Source organism: Centroberyx gerrardi, chromosome 10 (assembly GCF_048128805.1).
Source record: "Centroberyx gerrardi isolate f3 chromosome 10, fCenGer3.hap1.cur.20231027, whole genome shotgun sequence".
Classification (NCBI taxonomy): domain Eukaryota; kingdom Metazoa; phylum Chordata; class Actinopteri; order Beryciformes; family Berycidae; genus Centroberyx; species Centroberyx gerrardi.
In genome coordinates this window covers 21,239,791-21,262,254 of record NC_136006.1, presented here as the reverse complement: position 1 = coordinate 21,262,254, position 22,464 = coordinate 21,239,791, and the positions used below count along the sequence as shown (strand labels likewise).

At 43.3% G+C, this 22,464-nt stretch overlaps 1 protein-coding gene across 4 annotated transcripts; it reads right to left on the bottom strand.

The window, feature by feature from the left end:
- Positions 1-177: 177 nt before the first annotated feature.
- On the bottom strand, positions 178-20,390 carry ppp2r3b (protein phosphatase 2, regulatory subunit B'', beta). 4 transcript variants are annotated; one of them, XM_071926368.2, is made up of 15 exons: positions 20,301-20,390; positions 19,252-19,644; positions 9,814-9,999; positions 9,312-9,415; positions 8,554-8,656; positions 7,070-7,144; positions 6,772-6,858; positions 6,213-6,369; positions 5,507-5,555; positions 5,269-5,358; positions 4,977-5,152; positions 2,783-2,901; positions 2,567-2,673; positions 1,891-1,932; positions 1,221-1,359 (listed from the first exon to the last, which is right to left on the bottom strand). In XM_071926368.2, exons 2-14 carry the CDS (start codon positions 19,603-19,605, stop codon positions 1,914-1,916), a joined length of 1,626 nt encoding a protein of 541 aa, XP_071782469.1. In that variant the 5' UTR covers positions 19,606-19,644; positions 20,301-20,390; the 3' UTR covers positions 1,221-1,359; positions 1,891-1,913. The 4 variants fall into 4 exon arrangements, with proteins under 4 accessions (XP_071782468.1, XP_078142405.1, XP_078142404.1 ...); XM_071926367.2 differs by lacking the exon at positions 1,891-1,932 and having other exon boundaries at positions 178-1,359; XM_078286279.1 differs by lacking the exon at positions 1,891-1,932 and having other exon boundaries at positions 178-1,359; positions 2,789-2,901.
- Positions 20,391-22,464: the final 2,074 nt, after the last annotated feature.

Below are 22,464 nucleotides of genomic sequence, written 5' to 3'. Positions count from 1 at the left end.
GCACATTCCTGCTGCAGGAGTAACGTTATCAACCACCAACTGACCACTGAAGTTCCCTTACACTCTTAGACGTCTAGATGCAACATCTAGGAGTGAAACTATCAACCATTTTTACTAGGTGTAAAGAATTTATCCATCAAACAAGAGAAACTGGAAGATCTATTTTTATTGACTCTCTCCCATTAACTAAGGCAATAACCGTTTATTGAAAGAAAAACAAGACATTTAAAAATTGGTTCCTTCTGCCCTGTATCAAAGTACATTCAAATCAAGTACTTTTTTTAGATAGAAAAAAACAAAACAAAACAAAACATAATTTGTCTAAAACATTTGGCCAAATCATTTACAACACAGCAAGCACAAAATAAATATTTACATCTATTTATAAATATATCTAATAATTTATATAACCCCGTCTCACACAGAAGTCGACATCTTACTGAAGATGAAGCTGTATAAATGAACAACATGCACTCTGTGTGTGGCCGTCTTGACTGTGTGCTTGTGTGTATACAGCAGGCCCAACTGTGGCTTGTTTGGCATTTACAGTAACCTCCAGCTCTCTTTCCAACAAACTATGACAGAATTTACAGTCTTACAGTGAACCTTCAGTTATCATGTCTGGAATGTAAGATTGGCCAATATCCTCAAATATTAATTAGTTCAAAACTTGCATCAAATTGAAATGGCTTCTGTCCAATAATTCATGTGCGCCTCGGGGAGCTCCAGTTCAGTGTGTGACGTGAATGTGGTTCAGCTCAGTGGGAACTAGGAGCTTCCCTCCATTGCTCGATACTGGTGTTCACATGACAACACCCGCCCCAAACATTACTGTGGTGACCCTCTTTAGTGTGAAAGGTGAGAACATTAAAACATCTGGCAGTGACAGAAATTACCTTCCCGCCCCAGACTGTCTACTCTGTACTTCTTGTCCAGTGCTTGGCATTTCCTTCTCTTGTGGTTGACAGTGTCATACGTAGTCACCTGTGTGATTATGTGTCCATTTGTCCCTCTGGTGCTCTGAGTGTTTCTTCTGGTTTGGCATTCACCCCCTACTGGATGAAGGGTGTCCTGTCGCGCAGGATGGGAACCTGGCCTGAACCTGTGTATCTCTGGCTTGGTGCGGTTCAACCGCTGACGCTGCTGTTTGTTCTCCATCCCTTGGAGTGCTGCCCGGTGCTCAGCAGGTTTGTGACATAAAGTTACGGGGTCATGGGTCATTCAAAGTCATCCTCATATTCATATTCATCCAGGTCCATGTTGCAGTGTGGACTGGGGATCTCAAAGAAGTGTCTCTTTGTCCTCAGACCCAGCTCACTGGAGATGTGCTGCCCTAAGGGGCTCAAAGGGTTATCGTACCTACACAGACACACAGAGAAACAGATCAATATGGTATCACATGGATAGACAGCTTGGGTTCAATATCTGTTGACAAAAACAATACATTGATTCTGAAACAAAGTGGCTGAGAGGAAATACAAGGTAAAATATGTCATGAGGATCATTCAAATACATTCACCAAAGTAGGTAATGCAGAAGGATCACCATGTTAAGACAGAGGAAATTCTCATCATAGAATTAAACGAGTGTGACCGACACAAGACATAGGAGCACCACATGAAGGGACGGACAGAGATGGTGCAAGAGTGGCGCTTTTGAGAAGAGGAGGGATAAGAACTCAGCAGTCTGGTTCAAAAACAGACTCCCAGCTCCTAAACATGGCTGTCTACACCTGATACCATGCCGGCCTACAAACAGCTTACTGCTGCTAACAATATGTTCGGATCGGTGGGGTGTGGGTGGAAGCTAGGAGTGGGTTTAGGACTAGACAAGCCTGGAGAGAGAGAGGAGGAGAATGCTTAGACCCTGCTGGTGCCCTGAATCTCTTACCTGCCCTGGTTAGCGGCCTGTCTTTAGAAGTCAGTGGTGTTCCTAAAACCGCCACACAACATACCTGTCAACAGCCTCATCTATCACTGAATCCCTCTCAGAGCTCTACTGCTGCACATAAACCCAAGTCTTAGCAATGACACGTCAAATTGTGTCAGTTTCTTATGTACATTTATAGTAATTGTCCAGTTAAATAGTAAAGTGTAATTATTAAGAAATGACTTGGTCCTTGGCTGACCTTAGACCTACTTCAAAAACAGTTTAAGTTGTGTTTTTTAAGTGTCATCAATGTGTACTTTAATTTAGTACTAAACCATCACTGTCTTTCCATTTAAAAGAAACTGCAGGTCTTCTATTGGGTGATTGATAAGTAAATGGGGTCTCAAATTGGGGCTGCACAATTAATCGTGTGTAATTGTATATTGCAATTTAAGTTTCCACAGTTAATAATCATACAATAGTGGCCCATCAGCAACAATAAAACATTTAATTTAATTTAGAATGTCTGATGTACTTAGAGATACTCAAGATGCTAATAGAAGACAACAAAAGTCCAAATAGTTGCATTCCTCAAATCAGAGACTAATAATCATGATTATTAGTTGTGATCACAATATCTAGCAAAATAATCAGGATTATCATTGTGGCCATAATTGTCGAGCAAAATCAGCCTTACACTTCGTTGCACTGATCGTTGGCAGCCTCCTCAGCCACCAGGATGTCATACTCCTCTGCAGCGTACTTCTCCCAGTCAGAAACCTCCTGGCCCTCTGTCTCCACCTCCTTAAAAACACGACAGAGAAATTACATGATGCACCTGACTCCTCACAGGAAACAAGGGGTCATAAAACTGTCCCAAGTATGATGACATCCTATCGCAATTCAGCATTACCCTTATAACAGAGAAGGGGTCCTTCTGCTCGTGGTCCAGGTACTTCTCGATGTTGAAGAACGTGTCGAAGAATATGTGGGACAGCTTGCACCTCTTAAGGTCCCGCAGAGTGATCTTACCTGGAGGGGACAAAAAAGGCCACTTTTAGACTGTTTCCCAAACATAGCCAGTCACAGCTGGTTCATGTCACAGGTTTCATTCAACTAATACCGGGTTCTCTCAACATAATTTTTAGCCCAATTATAGCCTGATTTTGCCATTTCGCCTAGCTTTCAAGACGGTCAGCTTAACCCATCTTGTAGTGTGAGAGGGATTCAGGATCTCTTGCCTACTGATCAGGCTGCAGACTGGTCAGGACCACAGTATTTCAAACTTAAAGGGTAACTTCGGTATTTTTCAACCTGGACCCTATTTTCCCATCTTTTTGTGTCTAAGTGACTAAAGGGGACAACAATTTTTGAAATTGGTCCAGTATTGAGTGAGATCGCTTCAGCCGGCAGCCGCGAAACAGGCTGCAATGTAATCCGACGGGGCAAAATGCACCGTCAATGTACGTCCACTAAAAGTGCTTGTTTTTGCCACTGACAGGCTCAGATTGTTATTATAAGTGTCTGACAACATTATGGAAAGGACCCTACAGAGAAATGAAACGTTTTTCTTTACCTTTCGCTAGAGAACGAATTGCTGCCTGTCCACATTTGGTGTTGTACTGTTTTTTTTTTTTTTTTTAAACAGAGTTTACAAAGTACTTTAACAATCAAATAAAAGCAAACACCAAACTCATTAAATAAATTAAAGCAAGTAAAACAAGAAGGCACCACAAGATAAAAGGATAAAAACAGAGGGTAAAAATAATGGAATAAAAACAACAGGATAAAAGACACCACATAAAAGCAAGTATGTAAAAATAAGTTTGACGTGTTTTAATGGCTTTTAGATTCAACTGTAGGAGACTAACGCTTTGGCCCTGTGCATGTGTGTTGGAACTGCAGCGCTCCCGCTGACCTGGAGCTCTACAGTGATGACATTTTCAACACAATTAATGATGGTAAAAAATAGGAAAATAAGGAACTGGTGGAAAATAACCAGAATTATCCTTTAAATCAATTCTAAACCCAACAGGTAACCGCTGAAGCAATGCCAGAATTGAAATGAAGGATTTTGTCTGTTTGTACCAGTTAAAATCGTAGCTGCTGCATTTCGAGCCAACGAGACGTGAAAGATACTTTGACTGATTCCAGAATAAAGAGTTACAGTATTAAGAGTTACAGTAGTCTGAACATAGGGAGATAAAAGCATGAATGACTTACTTCAGATGACTCTATGATAAAAACGGCTTAATTTTGGAAATTGTTTTCAGACAAAGGAATCAAAACTGCGCCACTTTTTAAACTGTTCTCCTAAGTTTCTGGCAGCAGGCTTCACATCAGAGTATGAAAGTCATTATTAATCAGATCAAAAGGTGTCTAGGGGGCCAAATACTACTACTTTTGAATTCTGCATTCCTTGAGTGTGGCTAGGCTGTTCGAGCCTCTAGGCTAATGTGAGCACTCCACCAATCTGAGTGTTGTGGGGCTCTGTCGGTGAACCCCATCAGAGGCTTGTCAGATTTGTGTATTATGTGATGCTCTTTGTAGTCAAATGTAACATCCGTATCTCCAGCTAGTCTTCAAATTTATGCACCTGTACAACAGACTAAAATCTGCTGAAGCCTGTCGTTTAATGAGAAATGCTTTCCGTTTATAGTCTGTTAAGATTTTAAAAGCTCTTCAGTCTGTAGGCGGCATAAATGTTAGAGGAAAACGTCAGCCTAAAATACCCAGTGAAGAAGTGGTTACATCTCATATTACAAGCTATAACTACGCTAGTATAGCATGCCACTAATTCCACTACGGGTCAAATTCTTGCTGTGGCTATCCATACTTAACATGCACACACGCCCTGTGGATGAGTGTCTTCTAAACAGCATACTGTTAAAGCCTAAGTGTTGGAGGGAAGTTGTTGACAGGGTAGATGACACCAACAGCTGGCAGCAGGCAGTCTAGATCAATCAATCTCTCATCTATGACTGTTCCCTCAGTCAATGATCAATGGCCTGGCCTGAACATAGCACTATGGAAAAAGCTGAATATGTCAGACTCTCTGGTGTGGTGTGTATGTCTGAGGGTGTGTGTACATGTAAAGAGGGTCTGACCTTCGACCTCTGGCTTGACGAGGTCCAGCATTTGGCAGAGGCAGTCCTCGAAGGGCAGGGGCTCGATGGCCATGGTCTCCAGCTTCTGACACTGCTCCTCGTAGAAGTACTCCAGCTCGTACATACTGAGCACTCCGTCCCCGTCCAGGTCCATACAGCGGAACCAGTACTCTATACTGGACACGGAGAAAAGGAAAGAGTTAGAGCGGGAGGGGTGCATGTGAGTGTTGATTAATGCAAAGAGAGGGAAACACGAGATGAAGACAGTTGGTGTAGCTGTGTGTCTCGATACCTTGTGTCACTTTTCTTGTCCTCCTCAGAGATGAGGAACCACACAAAATCAGCATAACTCAGCCGCCCCTCCTTATACACCCGTCTGTCCCTGATGGAGTAAACCGCACAATCACTATTAAAGCTGGCAACACGCAGTGGCTCACTTCTATAAATGTCCTCTGTCTTGTTTGCTACTTACGCCGGGAGCATCAAAAGGACTTGTGCATCCTTTAAACTCTAAGCCATATTTCACTTACCTTGTTACTGTTCCTGAGAATATTCTTTCGATCATCTTATGGGACATGGCTGGAAAAAACATAAAGCATAGAGATTATTTATAATACAAGCTGTTGAATACCATTTTTCTATCAGACAACGGCTTTTTCAGTTAATGTACAACTCTTTCACAACACATTTAATCCATTCTCACAGACCGTAAATCCAGATCATTGGAAAGTGTGGTTCTTTTTTATCTTGACAATACCATAAATCCTCTGGTCATCATTTTGACCATGCAGTGGTAGTAATTGTTCCAGACATGGCGTCATTCGACCGGAGTATATATGCTGCTCTCTTATTGATCTTGTGTCTCATTTCCCCTGCCTCACTCATAGACCATCAACCAAGAACATGTGGTATGGAGTGTGTGGGGAGGAAGCGTCGAAGGCAAGTCTTTTTTTCTTGAATATGTGTTTGTGTGTGAACGCTAGACCAGGGCCAAATAGCAATTTCAAATACTTTCTACCGTTAGTTTCAGCCTACTGATTGTGGTTTGCCACACAGGACAATACAACAAGAGCCAAGGAGGTTACAGGAAAGTTAATTTAGTGTGCATCTCTGTGACTGACAACTTACTTGAGGCTATGTAAATTGTTCTGATAAGGTAAACCCCACCCATCTGGTGTTAACCTGCTTCTCTATGCACGTTACACCAAATGCTGTGAAATATTTGAAAATACGTACCTTGGTCATTGTGCCGTGCCAGGTCCCTCTGGTCTATGTAGAGGTCATGGTCAGTGTCCAGCTCCCAGAACTTGCAGTAGATAACATAGAAATGTTCATAGGAGAAGAACTCCGTCAGCTGATTCACATCTTCCTCTTGCTCCAGCAAGGCCACGTTCTGGGACAGAAGGAAGGAAAGTCATGATGCAACTTTTCAGCAATGCAACCAAAGTTTTTTTCTGAGTGTGACTGGCAGTTTTATTTAAATACAGAAACAGAGAACAATAATCTTTTTATCTTTTTAAGAGAGCAATATGCACAAGTAAAACACACAAACTGAGAACAGTAATCTTTTTAAGACAGCCAAATGCACAAGTAAAATACACAAGAAATGGATTTCAATAAAAGAGGAAAAAGAAAATGAGAGAAATGTGAAGATGTAGAGACATCTACTTTAAAACCCTAAATTGATAAAATCTGTTAACTGAAGACACAGCACAAACAAAAGTGGTAAACAGGAACCGGACTGAAAAAACAACAGTAAGATTGGTCTGCAAAAGTTTTTAGAGTGGCGTCCAACCTGAAGAAAGTTGCTTTTCCTGAGCTCTGAGCATGTGATCCTGCCAGTCCACGACCGGTTCACAGTGTAGAATATCCTCTGAATCACCTGACAATCACACACAAGCAGTTCAAAGTGTTGCAAGGCACAACCAAATAATGCATGAGCAAAATGTTGTCAATGCAGTGCAGCTTTCATGGAACAACCGTCTCTAGACGATATACTTGGCAGAAAATTGTTTACCATCTGTAATTGTGCATTGGATCATTTGTGTTATGATAGTGTCCTTCTGTCTGTGTATGTATTGCTGGTCTCTCACCGTGGTAATGTAGCGTGAGTGAAAGTCTGATGCCTCCTTTAGGAAGGCCAGGCCTGCGTGAGAGTTCACCACATCCTAAGGAACACAAAGTAAAGTCAGCCCACTTTGTCTCCATTGCACGTCTGTCTCATTTCCATCACAAACCCCAAAAAACACACACAGAAAAAAAAAGGGACAATGACATGCTGTGCCCACTACGATAATACATATGTTCAGTTACTTTCAGAGAAGAGTGAACAGACAAACCACATCTGTCTGTCTTTTTTGCTAGACAGTGCACATTAAATTGTGAGTAGGCAGGGAATGCATACTTATTCAAACATCAGAAGTTGTCAGTGTCTATCTACATCAATCTGTCATGCCATATGCTTTATAAATTCAGCTATGTGAAAAAAAAGCTGCAGGCCTTGTTGTGAGAGGCCATCAAATTTAAATGTTACGTTTGAAGTCTGAAAACACTGGGTCAAACGGTTTTGAGATGAGTTTAACCCTTTTTGAGTCGGCAGAGAGATGGGGGGGGGGGGGGAAGGCTAGAGAAAAGGCTACACTGCTCCTAGCCTGCTCTCCTTTCCCATGCCATAAAGTCACAGGGTCTTTCATGGGGTGTGCTGCATCTCAAATGAACTGTTAGCTATATCCTTGCCATGAAATGCCCTCATGCCTTTTCTTTATTCTACCCCCCTTCTTTTCTGCTGGGGGAATGAAATGTTGACATAAATGCGAAGGCGGCAATGAAATTAAAAGGCCTTATTTTGGGGCGGCCGTTGTGCCTCTTTGACTCTTCCTGTGAGAAATTAAATCATAGAAAAACACATAAATCACAGGGCAGAGGAAACAGGCGGGGACAGTCAAATCTACTCCACTGCAATCCGGCTTTCATTCATCACAACAGTCAAAGGCGATTCGGCGAGCGGCACAATACAAATTAAACGGCGTGTGCCAGAAGGCATCTCTGCCGGTATGCTAACGGGTGTCCGGCTCAGCTCAGCCGCTCCTGCCAGCATGAAAATGAATCAGGTGTAGGGCGGGGCCAATGTGGCGCACCAACAGCTTGCCAGGCAGAATGAGAATACAAACAGCCAGCACAGCAAATCTACATGATAAGACTGACCAAACAGTCTATTTGCCTATCCTTATGAAACAAGATGATGAATTTGTATCCTTGTTTTCTGGGATAAATTGTAATTTTGCTGCTCTATGTATGTATACTGCATATAACACCCATTTCCATCTCCTAGTTAATTTCTGCTGAGCTTGAGTCCTGCACCAGTGGAGCCTAGAACTATCCCTTTAGTGTACTCCCCCTCCCAATACTATTGGCTTACAGTGCTGTCCCTGAATTAGTCCTCCACCACATGAAAAGTCCACTAGCACAGCAGGGCAGTCCAAAAATTAACTCCAGTTCCCACCACCCAAGCCAATGCAGTTTTGCCATCCCATGTTGCCAAGCCCAGCCCTCTCCCTGGGTGTGCTGCAGCCTGTACCTGCAGGAATGGAATAAAGTCCTCTTGTTCCAGGTAATTACAGCCAGGCTTGGCCAAGAGGTGCACAAATTTAGAAGCGTCGTCGTGACAGGTCTGCAGAGTTCTGGAGAGGAAAAGAGAGAACAGATGGTTGCAAGGTTACTCCCTCTTTCTCTCTTTTACTTTCTTCTATCCTGAAAGTCTGAAACTGTTCCCCTCAAAAGTGCTAGTGCGGGTATAATGCATTCTGAAATTAGGATTCTGAATTGCTGCTGGGGTGATTATAAGCCCGGAGTGTTATGGCAGTGATGGTGAAATAATGCAAGAGTCTGCTGTGGCCTCTCGTCTAAGAACGGCTCAGTCATGAGCTTAAGTCAAAGGGCAGGCCAGTCTGGCTCTCTGGAGGCTCACACATTAATACTACAGCATGCCTATTGCATACAACAGCATTCAGCACACAGCCAAGAGCACACACACCCATTACAAGAGCCCTATGGTATTCTTTTCAAATTCAGACAGAAAGACAGAGAATAGACTTTTTCATTCATGTATATGCACGCCGACTATTCCCTTGTGGCTGTTAGTGACGCTTTTGTGATCAGTGATTTCTGTTTTCTGTTCTAACTGAAAAGGGAAAAGCCATAATAGAAGATAGCTGCATGCACTGTCTCTGATCCCCAGCGAGTGGTCATCATTGTTTAGAGGAGATTGTATGGGCCAGTCGGGTGTGAGTGAGTGTCCCCGTGGTCCACTGAGGATGAGAGGAGCCATTGTCTTACTTTCTCCACATGGCCACAAACTTGTGAACGGACACGAAGCCCGTCCTGTCGCCTCCAGCCGAGCAGAACAATGGAGCTTTCCAGTAGAAAGGACACTCACAGGCCTATGGAGACGAGGAAGGAGGAGAGAGGGAGTGGTGTGTATGGGTGTAAAGAAGAGGGAGAGAAAAAATAACTTTTAAACAAAAATCTCAAAGTTCCTAGATACACATTTCATACCCTCTTTCAACACAGCAGAGAGCAGCACAATGACACATAACACTGTGTTGAAAATTGCAACGTTGCTTCACTCAAAGACTTCCCTGAGGAAACCTAGCTGTCATTTGTCTCTACACTCAGGTTCCCCTCAGGCCATTGCTCACATTCCTCAGGGAAACAGAGATAATATTTTCCATGGGGTTTAAAAGCAGCAAACATTCGTAAAGTTGGGGGCTAAATAGCGCTAATGAAAATAATTAGCTGGGTGGCAGCGGAGCCTCCACGCTACAAATCACATTCTCACCTTGGCAACCTGCCCCATGTCCTCAATGGTGGCCCTTTCATTGGGGAATTGGGAAAATATTTTCTCAATCTTGGAAATGAGGCTGTCGATGTTGAGGTTGGCTTTGGGCCGGCCCCGCGGGAAGTAGAACTTTGGAATGCTTTCACTCAGCGCTGTGGTGACGGGCTCCTCCGTCTTCACCTGGGCCTGAGACAGACGGGACAGAAATAAACTGTTAGCCACCGATGCTAGCATATGCTAGCACTTCACACCCAAGCACTCCAGCATGTGCTAAGGCTTGCCTTGGCGAACTCTAGTAAACACTCATGCAACCGCACCTCTCAGCTCCCCCCAGGACCATTAGGGAAGAGTTATGATTGCTCAGCAAATCATTCCCTGCCATCCCTGACCATTATCCATTTATCTGTAATAGATTTCAATTAAGACGTGTCAACTGACATTGGCATGTGTAGAATGGACCATTGACAATCACTTTGGCCGAGTGCTGAAAACCATGATAGACCTAGCACTGTTTGTAACTAATGAATGGCATTATTCATCAAATTATGTCGATGAGAGTCAGGGATTCAAGGGAAATACAGGATAATATATCACTGGATAGGGCTGAGGACATCATTTGGAAATAAGGTCTAAACATAACATCTACTGACAGAACTATTGATCTGTTTATTTTATATGATAAGATAACCACATGTGAATACACAGACTACAGGCATACACAACAACATTCCTGAGTATACAATAACCGGGGCTGAGGTCAGGTTGGTCCAGACTGAACAACTGATTCTTGGTTAAACAACATTACTTTTCTTAACTTCAGCATGACTCTACCAACATAAAAAGGTCAAAAGAGTCGCTCAGCCTACTTTTCTTAGGCAATACTGTCAGGCATCCCTGATCAAATAAATAGATCTGGTGAAACTTGTGGAGTGTGGACAGATAATAATGATGCTTTTGGCTTAGGCAGAAAAAGAGGAATGTGTATACGTGTGTGTAACCCAGTGAAAGAAGTTGAAACAAATGACTACATAACTACAATGTCTCCGTGTCCATGACAAGAGAGAACACGCATGCCTCAGAGAGAAAGTGAGCAAGTGAGCGACAGAGACGCAGATAAAATGAGCGGAGCCACCTTGGCTGGATTTAAACAGCAGGCCTGATTGCAGGCACACAGCAGTTGCTAATGACAGCTCTGGAGATAGAAGCAAGGCAGGCATGTGCTCTGTGTGGGTTAAGTTTGTACTGTAGACAGGAGGTACAGTAGGGGTTAGAGGTCTGTTGTCTATGAGCCATTACTGGATACAAGGCTGAGCTCAATTTCTCTCTGCTCCCTGTATCTGTCCGGCTCAATCCCAACTAACTCCTATGAATGTCATTCCAAAGTGCCGCAGTCCTCAGTAACTTAAAACCCCCAAGTATGTCAGAGCTTGCACACAGCTGTGACTGTGTGTGTCCGTCCGTAAAACTGCTTCCACCTTGGACCCAAAATGACAGCTTTGTCTCCAAGGGCTCTGGGTATTTGCACCATGAGCTATTAAGTTCTATAACCATGACAGTGGAAACCAATCTCTCCTTTAAAGTCTAACAACAATGACATCATGCAATAACATTAGGCCCAGGCCTACCTGTCATGATCAATTTGATTCCATACCAGTATGATTTACAAAGACCTACTGAGCATAGCCAACATACTGTTAGAATATCATATTCAATGGCCCAATCTCCACTCTGTGTCAGCCAAGAAGGACCACGACTGTACCAACATGCAAAGCTGTTAGTTTTGCATCAGTGTAGAAGTTTTCGTATCCACACACACACATAAAAAGCCAATCCAAATGTGTGTGTTGTGATGTTGCACATATAAGCCAGTTGCTAAAAACAGCTTGGTTAGTGGATGCATTGCTCTTAATCATTACCTCATTCCCAAAGACTATTTACATGACTCAAGAATTTGCCCACTGGATCATTCTCCATGGCCTTTAAAAAGCACATAAACCCACACAGTCCACTGCTAAGAGATAAAAATACCATGCGTTTGTTATGGTCTTGCACAACCTACCCATGGTTAGCGCCTAAGGTTAGATCTGATAAATACACACATCATCAGGTCTGCAACAGCATCTTACTCCTTACTAAGATTTCAGAACAATATCATCCTAAATCTTAAAATCATATGGGAGATAAATCTATCCATGTCTATCTCTTCCATCTGGAGGGGCCCTTGTATAGTATGTGTGTGTTAGTGTTGACTGTTTGGAAATGTTCTGTTGTATTCTGTCAGTGGGATTCTGCTCAGTGTAACATGCTGAGTGATAAATGCTGCTGATCCTCTGCTCTCCTCTGTCCTATGTGTGCGGGTGTCAGCCATGGCTATAAAAGGACATAAACATCTCCTGCTGCCCTGCATGCACAGTCCCGCTCTCTCTCCCTTCATGCTAACCGCTAGCAGAGCTCCTAAGCACAACTGCTAAGCCCCATGATATTCTGCACATTCACAACAGTGCAGTCCGCCCAGGGACAGTAAAGCAGTTGAGCACAACATAGTTGCCAAGGACAAACTTCATCCTAGAACTAGGGCTCACTTCATCTCTTGTCTGAACAAATGAAGGGTACCCAAAACAAAAAAACACCACCACAGCAGTAATCTTCCAAGAGTTGATGGTGGTGACACAACATTTGCTTTTTACAAGCCATTGTATACAGTATGTGGTAGCTCCTTGATTAAACTTTTCAATGTTGTCAACAGAAGAAAAAGTGATGTAACTGCTGATCTGTCCTGTGTGTTGCAGACCAGGTAGGATTACAGCCAATACCACAGCTAGCTTCGGCTACTACAGTTCCACTTAATAATGAGTAATTTGCAACAGAAAGGAATAACTACAACTGTAATAGTTTAACAGTGGTCTGTAACAGATCTGTACTGCAATGCAACAAGCTAAGTTTACCATGACCATCAGCCTACCTTGAATGGAAGACTTTTTAACCAAGAGTCATTAATTAGAAACCCATGAATATCTGTCCTGCCCATTGGCAGACAGACCAGAAAAGCCTGTGTGGTGGTAGACTCAAATACAAACACCTGCCTGTCCTTGTTGGAAGGCTCTGAGCCTCTTCTTGAATCGGGAGGGCAGGACAAAGTCACAACCGCGTGCCAGCAGAGCCAACTCCTTCCTCAGGTCAGGGTCCTGACGCAGAGACAGCTCCTTCATCCTCATCCTCGCGCCAGACAGGATGGGGCACACACACACACACACACACAACACTCAATCCAATATTATCCTCACGGTTGTACAAATCACACAGTTGTAGTTAGTGTCAGTTCTGTAAGCAGAAGGCAGTGGCAGCAGCAGAAGTCCTCTGTGTCCCAGTGCTTGTCCTATGTCAGAGTGAGAGCCTCTTAATGCAGGGGAGCAGCTGCTACTGTGACTCTCTCTCATTCCAGATCCGGCCGCACAAATTCAGCTCTGCCTGCTGCTCTGTCCCAGTCTCTACACAACATGCACACACACTGCGTGGGGTCAGGGAGCCCTAGCCTCAAAGCTACTGGGGAGATAAGGAGTGCCAGTGTGTGTGTGTGTGTGCGGGAGTCAGTGAGTGTACGCATGGGATGGGAGGGGTGTGTGTGGTGGATCTGCCCTTTCCAGTTTGCATTCCTCAGCGCTCATGGAAGGTTATGTAAAGAGACAGACCTGTTGTTGCGGCTTGCAGCAGCCGCAGATCCCACTGTAGGGGATGCAGCTCAATGCCAAGATGACACATTGCTCATGTTCACTGGCATCCCCCCTGAACAGTTCCCACATTACCTAATGCTTCAGAGAAAACTTTGCTTCTGCCCTGAGCCCTGCAAGCTGGATCCCCCTTCACTGGCCAGTACATCCAGCTGTTAGCGGGAAAAATTCAAAGTCATCCTTTCTATGTAATTTCAGCAACTAGAATTGATGGACTTTAATGAACACCACCCTGTTACTTTACTGAATCTGCCTGACAGAGTATAAATCACTTGGACAAAGATACCAAATCAAATTTATAAGGCACGGGCAATTAAATAAATGAACCCGTGTAGGACTACTTAGTTTTCCTGAAAAGGAGCTGACAAGGGTGTAGGCCAAATCACCACAGGATGAGTACACAACTAAAAAGGCATACATCAACTATTCTGCATCCACTCTGGTGGTGCGTCTTTCTTTGTTTTGCCTTCCCTTCGCAGGCTTGGGCTGCCAGCCATTCCACATCTTATTATAGTTGATGGGCCCAAGTTGGCGTAATGGGGGGAAGTGTCAAATTCAAAGAATGATGGCCGAACCAGTCGACGCCTATTAAAAGCACCAGCAAGCGCTGTTTGGGCAACCCAAGAAACCAGATCTGGAGAAACAAGGGTGTATCTTTAGTCCTCACACAAACATCCGCTTTCCATCGCTCCCGTCCTGGACTGACAGCAATTACATCAATTCTCCATAAATGCACTGATCTAACGGCACTGGGGTTGCCTTCGCTGGGAGGAGGGCCAGGCTGACGCATTGGGAGAGCCCTGTGCCTGAATACCTATTGTTGTTCTACAAACACATCTAATTAAGAAGAAAAGGTATAGAGATGTGTGCATTAGCGTTATGTATAAAAAAAAACGTAGGTACACAATATAAGCTATATGTAAATAAACCTATATTGGTGTGCGTGAGTGCGGTATTGTACAGAGAAGCTGAAAGCACACCCGGACTCAAATGATAAGTATTTTTAGATGACAGGATCACAGAGTCCACATTCTTCCACTGGTTTCAGCTCAAACCCACTTCCTGTTATCCCCCACACAGGACACTGCACGTGCTTGATAAGCCGTTTGTATGATGGCTCTTCACGCCGGCTGCCTTTTGTTGATGCTCGTCAATTCAAACCAAATATGAAAAGGAAAGCACAGAGGCCAAAATAAAACCTGGTAGATCACATGAATCTGTCAGTGCACACATAATACTGTTCGGTCCGTGTTTGTGTTAGAGCAACAAAATCTGAAGTTTGTTCCATAAACACAGGTATTATAACACGGTAAGGATAATGATCTGTTGGTTTACATATGTGACAACAGCCCCTCAGTGGTTTAAAATACAGGCACACGTGGTATGAGCTGCGGTGTGGACAGAGAATTAGAGCTCAGTCTCCAAGAGGGTAGCCAACAGTGACTCTCTCAACACACACACACACACACACACACACACACACACACACACACACAGTGGTTCTGAATGGAAGCTTACTACAGGATGGTATGAAGCATGTGCCCTTAGGAAAACTAGAATGGACAAGCTCCAGCGAGCATCACCACTCACCAATTCAGCCTAGGGCCATTGTTGGCAGGCTGTCCAAACAACAGCACCCTCAGAGGCAACTATCAATCAGGGCCCACAGACGGGCTGCTAAGCAAGACTGACCACACCATAATGGGTCACTGTAACAGACAGAAATGCAACAGATTTGAGGCTGACCCAACAATATGTCTAATCTGAAAACTCCAAAATCTGATTTGTGCCCAGACATGTGTCCAGCCATGTTCAGTTCATTACATAACAGATGAGATTATGAAATGGACTGTCTGGTCTTAGTGACCAGCAACGGGTCTAGATGTCATAATTTCCAGCAGTCAATTGCCTATTCACAGAAAGCCAAGGGTCACAGAGCACAAGGAACTGAGGTAGTATTTCCCTCCAGCTGCTACCAACTCGGAAGTCAACGTTGTTGCTCCAAACGGGGGATATTAAAGAGAGAACATGCAGGGCAGCTACAGTAGAAAGAAATATATTACACAAGGGTGGGCAAACCTAATCAAAATTGTCCCCTCAGGGCTTTCCCCAACCTGTCAATACAAGCATACATGGCATTCCACTATTGAGTTCTGCGGGCTACAGTATCAGCATTACTAACATGATGGAGCCAGTGAGATATGCTACACAAACTGTCTCACAGCAGTGGGAAAAAAGCCAGAACTGGTACACAGCATGGGCACTGCACTGGTGCAACAGTGAAATCTAGAAAGCCCCAGCTCGATCCTCCTCAATCTGATGTCTGAGACAGGGATTTGGGATACATGTGAACCTGGGCCAAAAATAGGGCCCACTTCACTGGCAACATGGTGGGCTTAGGGATGGGCCAGCAAGCAGAACATGATGTGAGCAGATCAGCTGGCTTGCATAAGAATGATAATGCAATAGCAGACTCTGACACAGTTATCATGGAGGTTTGTTGAAAAATCTATACAGCCTACATGACACCATAAGTGGAGCAACGAGTCAGAGCACTAACCAAATGAGCTACAGATAAGCTACAGATACAGGATAATGTGGCTGTAAGAAAGAATATAAATCCATATCCTGGGCAGGCTGGAAAATATAGATGTTATTATGTAAGTGTACAATGCAATGAAGCTTAACAGTCATTGAGGACTTATGCTAAAAGAAGCCCAAACAACATGCATGCTGATCCCAATAATTGGGTAAGACAATTAGCCTAACATCTGAAATATTAGACCAAATTTTTAGACAGAATTGTAAAACACATTGGTTTTTGTTCAGAATTGTTCCTCTCAAAAGGTCTAGTGTACGGTAAATGTAAAAAATAAATATTTTAGAAATATCCATATGTAGGCCTATCTGTGCCGAAATATCATATTTCTTTGTGCTGATCTTACCAATACACTGGTGGAACACCAATACCAATATATAAGGCCTAGATCAGACAATACTGACACGCCCATATAAGGGTTGGGCCCTTGCTCAAAGCCAGAGCTTTCCAATTGTTCACTTTACACTCCCAAGTGACCAAGGCTTGCTAATAAAAAGCACTTGCGGGAAACAGTTTAGCACTTCGGTCTCTCTGATAGGTCAGGCAACCGATAATATGACCCTTGACCCCTGCCTCAAATAGCTTGAAGGTTGCTGAGCTCAACCAAGCATGTTATAAAAAGACACCTTGAGAAATAGCCAGGAATTCCAAATCCACAGAGGAGGATAAAAGGACAGAAGAAAAAGTCAACCTTCTTACAAAACTATTCACTACTGGCCTATTCCCGTAAAACTACTGTGTCTGTATGTGTGACCTATTCCACTCATAACACAGCATAGGTGTTGATCTACATAGCAGAACTGAAAGCCAAGCCTTCATTAGGAGCCAATACGGACATAGCGTGAGTGAATGATCAACCGTCGCCTATTCTGACAATGACCAGCATCTGATAGGAGTAGTTTTACAGTGAATTACACAGAGGATGAATGTGCTGCCACACCTCATCTCACTGGCTCAGTTCTGGGTATCTAATGCCAACACAAGGGAACCAAGGCTATCTATATCGGTGTCTGGTGTCAAAGTTGGACCAGCTGTTCCGGGCTGCATCAGCATGACGTTAATTGAATTTTTAACTAATCCTTTGAAGAATGTATTTGTATGCAGGAATTCATTTGGCTGTCTTTAAATAGAAGTATTACTTTATACCAGATCACAAACCCTTTAATATGGAGTGACACAGTGTAGGCACATGCCATCACACGTCACAGCAGAATACACAAACTGTGCAGCAGTTGCTCCATATTAAGTGGGGGTGCATGGAGGGGGGCTGTAATTGGGGCAGAAGGTCAGTGGGAAGCTTAGAGTAAAGAGACATGGATGTGAAAATCAAAAAGCTTGCACACATCTGTCAAATCTCTTACTATTTTACTATGAGGTCCCATATTAAACAGACAGACAGAAAGGGAGAGAGCTCATGGCAGAGATTCATTGCCAACAGATGTCTCTCATGAGAAAATACAGTTATCTGAAATCCTCAATGGAACCTGAATGCTGCTGTTGCAATGCTGGTCTTCTATTCTGTTCCCTTACTCCTGTGGTCAGGCTACATAGCTATGAACCATTCCATAGAAATTCTTCACAGAAAAATGGTTTTGCCTTTTCTATTGCTTTCTCACTTTGACAACCTAATAATGGGGACTATTTATTTGAATGTGAATGTCACAAAAAGATCCTGGCTAGGCTATGTTTGTGTGTTGTCCAAAAAGTGCTAGGACTCAATGGATTATTTTACAAAAGATCCATCTAAATCTCATGTGTAGTACAGTTGGTCACCATTGACAGGCACATCTAAACAGACAAATATCTTGCTCAAAGTCTGACTTCAGGTCTAGTTCTCCAGCCCCGGTGTTTTGATCTGAGAGAGAACAGAAGACCCATCAGTGACGAACTGAGTGCCTCCTCTCGCCTGCCCTCAACATGTCAACAACATGTAGATGGTGGAGTGTCTGAGAGCACATGCCACCAGCTGTCTGGCTGTCTCACTGTCATCACATACACTAATGTCCACAGTCTACCACCAGGCCAGACTTGTGCCTGCACTTCTCAGCTTGGAGGAAGTGGGAGTCCTCAAACAGGCACACACAAAATATATTGAGCATGTTAATTGTTTTCTACTACCTGATCTAGTCTATAATTGAAGCAGTCCCCAGCAAAATCCTATTTACCTCTGGAGACCCCAATCAGAGCATGCTTGGCCCTGCAAGGCCAGACACACAACACAGGCTAGGGGGGAGTTATTAGAGTGCCAGGGATAGCCTGGATTCAGATGCTCCCACCTCTCATACCACACTAATTCATGGGTGAGGCCTGAACATTTGGAAAGTATTTGCCTAATAGTCACTACATATGCTTACAGACATGGAGGCTCCATCTAAGCCATTACGATGGTGCAGAGGAGTGGACATCCCTTCACTGCCTTTGCTGCTGTAGGCTACTCAGCAACCTCTTGTGGCAAGACTGGGAAAATAAAGATCCAAGATGACACATCTATAGTTGGAATTAGGTCCAAGTGTGTTTATCTAGAAACCACAATCTATAAACAATCAGTAACTCAGACCGCTTTGCCTGGAATGCCTGATTGGATATATTAGCAGGAGTGGATGAGCAGGCCATAATACCCGAGTATGGTAGCCAGGTTGGCAGATTTGGAATTTACTTTTTCAAAACCAATTCAATTTCAGCAACAAAGGTAAACAAATGCCAGGTAGTCCATCTCAATGTGTTGATTCTATCTCTGTGCCAAAGGTGCACAACTGTAGCACAGATTGTGCTGATATACTTTCTGCCAGGCAGAGACAGAGCATGCTGAAACTGTGTGATTTTGCCACACACTCTCAGGTGACTCCCAACAGACAGAAACTAACAGACAGACACACCCTGTTGCTGTTGTTATTGAGTGTAAGCTTAGGTGAAAGCCCTGTGGCATAATCTCTCTGAAATCTTGTTTAAACATGTGAAGCTGTTTCGTAACAGTTTGGATAAGATAACAAGCTCAGGAATAATGGCCAGGAGGTTGCATGCAGAGTTGGCTGCAGGACTCTGATGACTACCATTTAATGTTGTTACATCATTCCACCGCACTTCTTCAACAGATGATCTAGGTAGTTTTACCTTCTTTGTGCTGACAGACCTCCTTAGAACTCTGCCACTGGGTCCTGTCACCCTGGCGTTACTTCTGCTCCCAGAGGGCAGCGTGTGGGTGGACGGGGGACTGGAGGGAGTACCGAGGGGAGCAGGCTTCCTCTCCGACAGGTTCCTCTGGGATGCCACATTGTTGTTCTCATTGAAGGTCAACGACCTTTTGTCCTTGCCGTCCACACACCCCAAATCAATGTTTTGTCCACTCTTGATAAGGTCGAGGTAATCTTTGAGGACTGACTGGGTGGCGGGCTCACTCAACCAGTTGAGGAAAAGCTCATCCACCTTCATTTTAAGAACTGGCTGGAGGACTTGTGGTGACGGCATTTTGAAGAATATCACCTACTGGCTACTCTACCAAAGCACCTGTGTAGACAAAGAAGAATACAGTACACGAGTTAGTTAAACTTATTCAGACTATAATTCACGGGATCCGAGAAATATATCCAGTACAGTCAATGAATAAAGCGAGACTATCTGACTAGTTTGCATGTACTGGATAGTTGGTTGGATATATACTAACGTTATTAGTAGCTTGGTGTAGGTTGCCCCAGTTTTAGCAAGTGGAGCCAGTAAGTTATTGAATTTTCGCGCGAACTGTCAATAGCCCTAACCCTAACCTAGCCTACCGACAAGATAGTTAACATTAAGAAGAAGAGAGGGCATGCCTGACTATATTAACCTGGTAACGTTATCTTAACCGGTGTAACAGTAAACACACAGGACATACACTCTTACTTAACTTACTTTAAATTGGCCGAAAATTTAACAAACAGCTGCCCAGGTCGAAAGAGCTTGTAACGTCGGCGTTAAAAATAAGGAGCACAAACAACAATCAAATGCACCGCTCGCTAGCTACAACGTTAATACTAGCTAGCTATGGTAACGTTAGCTTGCTAAAGCTAATGTTAGCTGGCTAACTATCGTACCAACTCCGGCGTGAATGCACGGTAACGCTGAACATGGATGTATAACTCTACATTCCCGTAATTAAGGACACAGTTGCAAGCATGCTCAGTCACCTGCAAATTACAATGGTAAGGGTGTTATGTATCTCCTGTGTTCATTTCGCCGGGCAAAAGGCAGCAGGCAAGCGCAACTTTCAAGTTCTCGTTCCCTTGGTAACCAGGAAGCGCTACTACCGCGAGACCTTACGTAGAATAGTTCCTCCCGGGGACAGAGTGCATTCGCCGCTCACCTGTTTAAGCCCTGATCACTCTCATCTTGTTGTTGTCCAGAAAATATTCCTCCACTCCATCATCACAGATAACATGCAGACAGGTGAGGTGTGTTGTTACTTTAGTTTTCTCCATATCTGGCTCCAGATCTCCCTGTTTAAGTCCTCAGTACTACCAATAGTAGCAGGCCAATTAGGATGACTCATGCAGGAGACAGTCCCCAGCCATCATAGGCTAATTTAGTCTGCTACATTTTCTTTGACAGAAAAACGCCGTCCAGAAGGCTCAGAAATGCATGACAGTTTATTTTTGCAGCACACACACACACGCACGCACGCACACACACACACACACACACACACACACACACACACACACACACACACACCTTGTTTTACATAAGTACACTCACTGTGCCTTCTTCACATTTATACATGTGATCCACAGTCCTTTGTTAATGATGGTTTGTTTTATGCCACGCATAATCCATATTTGAGTTGCTATTCATTGAAGTAGCCTACTCATTTCCAGGAAACTAGTCCTGTGTGTTCAATTTAGCCCCTTATAAACTCGATCCTGCTTCTCTTTGCTTGAATAACAATGATACATCTGTGCCTGATTCCAGCTTCTCTTTTCTCTCCTCTTATCCTTACTCCCCCCATGTCGAGGCAGCTGGACTCGGCTAGTGAGTATGGAGCTGGACAGTCTTATTGATTACTGTAGGGAGGAGTGGGCCCAGACATCGTGGCTCCCTTACTGCATCCCCAGCATAGACAGCATCACCATGAAAGGTCAGTTCAAATAATCGGCACCATATTTGACACTCAGAGCAAAAAAGGAGTAGCTTGTTTTCTGCAGGAAGGAACTTTCCCTCTCTGCACATCACACTAGGTCTAGTGCATAAAAAAAGCACGTCTGCACCATCGATACAATAATTTAATGCATTTTTAAAAGCTGAATGAACACATTTTGTTTGTGTTAATACTGTGACTATACATCTTAGGTTGCAATGCAGTGGTTAACATGTAACAACTGGATCACATGCTCTAATTGTACAATAACAGTTTCACTTATTATTTTACTTATTCAAGTAATTCAACCAAAAACAACAACTTAATTATGTCTCTGTGAATACAATGTTGCACGGTAATTACATTGTTTACACAGCCATCATAACAATTTGATGTAGACTAAACTGTGCGTATTGACAGTGAGGAATTATAGCAACAAACAAACATTTAATGAAAAAAATGATCTAGAGGATAATAGTTTTCCTAATGGTATTTTCCAGACAGCTCCCCAACGCTTCTATTATATAGAGCTTTTTATGAAAGCTTTTAAATTTGTAGTTTATTGTGTAATTATTTGTTCCTAATGCTTGTATTTAATTTTATCTGAGCATAATTACTGAGGCTTAACATGAGGGATGGTGCTGGGGGCACATTTGACAGATGAGTTTGAAGCAAAGAATGAAAATGTTGATTCTTGATGAAGATTACTGCCACAATTAGATGTTGACTTGTTGTAAATTGCCCGGCATGTACTTGACTGCTAGGTTATGTTTCTTTGTATTTTCAGGCATGAAGCACACCTATCACCCTAGGTCTCTCACACATGCATACACACGCACAAAGCGCCTGTAGCTTTTTTGTTAAGAGCAAATTAACGCTGGCTGCACGGTTGTGAAAACTATTGACTGAATTCTCCTGATTGCTTCCCTTGATAACAGCAGTAAGTAAAATCTGAAACATTCAAAGTTTTCTGAGGCGCAGAACGTAATCAGAAACCTCTTTGTTCTTTGGAACAGCGAGCCTTACATGTATTTTAGACCCTAATCAATATCAGAAATGAGAAGAGAAAAAGTGAAGGTCTTGAAACTTTAAACTTTGCAACTTTTCAAAGTGTAATTACAGTGTACAAATAGGATTTTACCCAAAGCTGTGTGCATGTTGTTTTTTCACGCCTTGAAGGACATTTCAAAGGTTTGGCCGAGGCTGAAACCACAGGG

Excerpts from the sequence above, each read along its gene's own strand:
- ppp2r3b (XM_071926367.2), bottom strand. The coding sequence starts at position 19,605 with ATGCCGTCACCACAAGTCCTCCAGCCAGTTCTTAAAATGAAGGTGGAT. Across the intron at positions 6,859-7,069 it reads ACTCACGCTACATTACCACG|GTGATTCAGAGGATATTCTA; the intron begins GTGAGAGACCAG and ends TGTGATTGTCAG. Across the intron at positions 1,360-2,566 it reads AACGATCAGTGCAACGAAGT|GTACGATAACCCTTTGAGCC; the intron begins GTAAGGCTGATT and ends GTGTCTGTGTAG.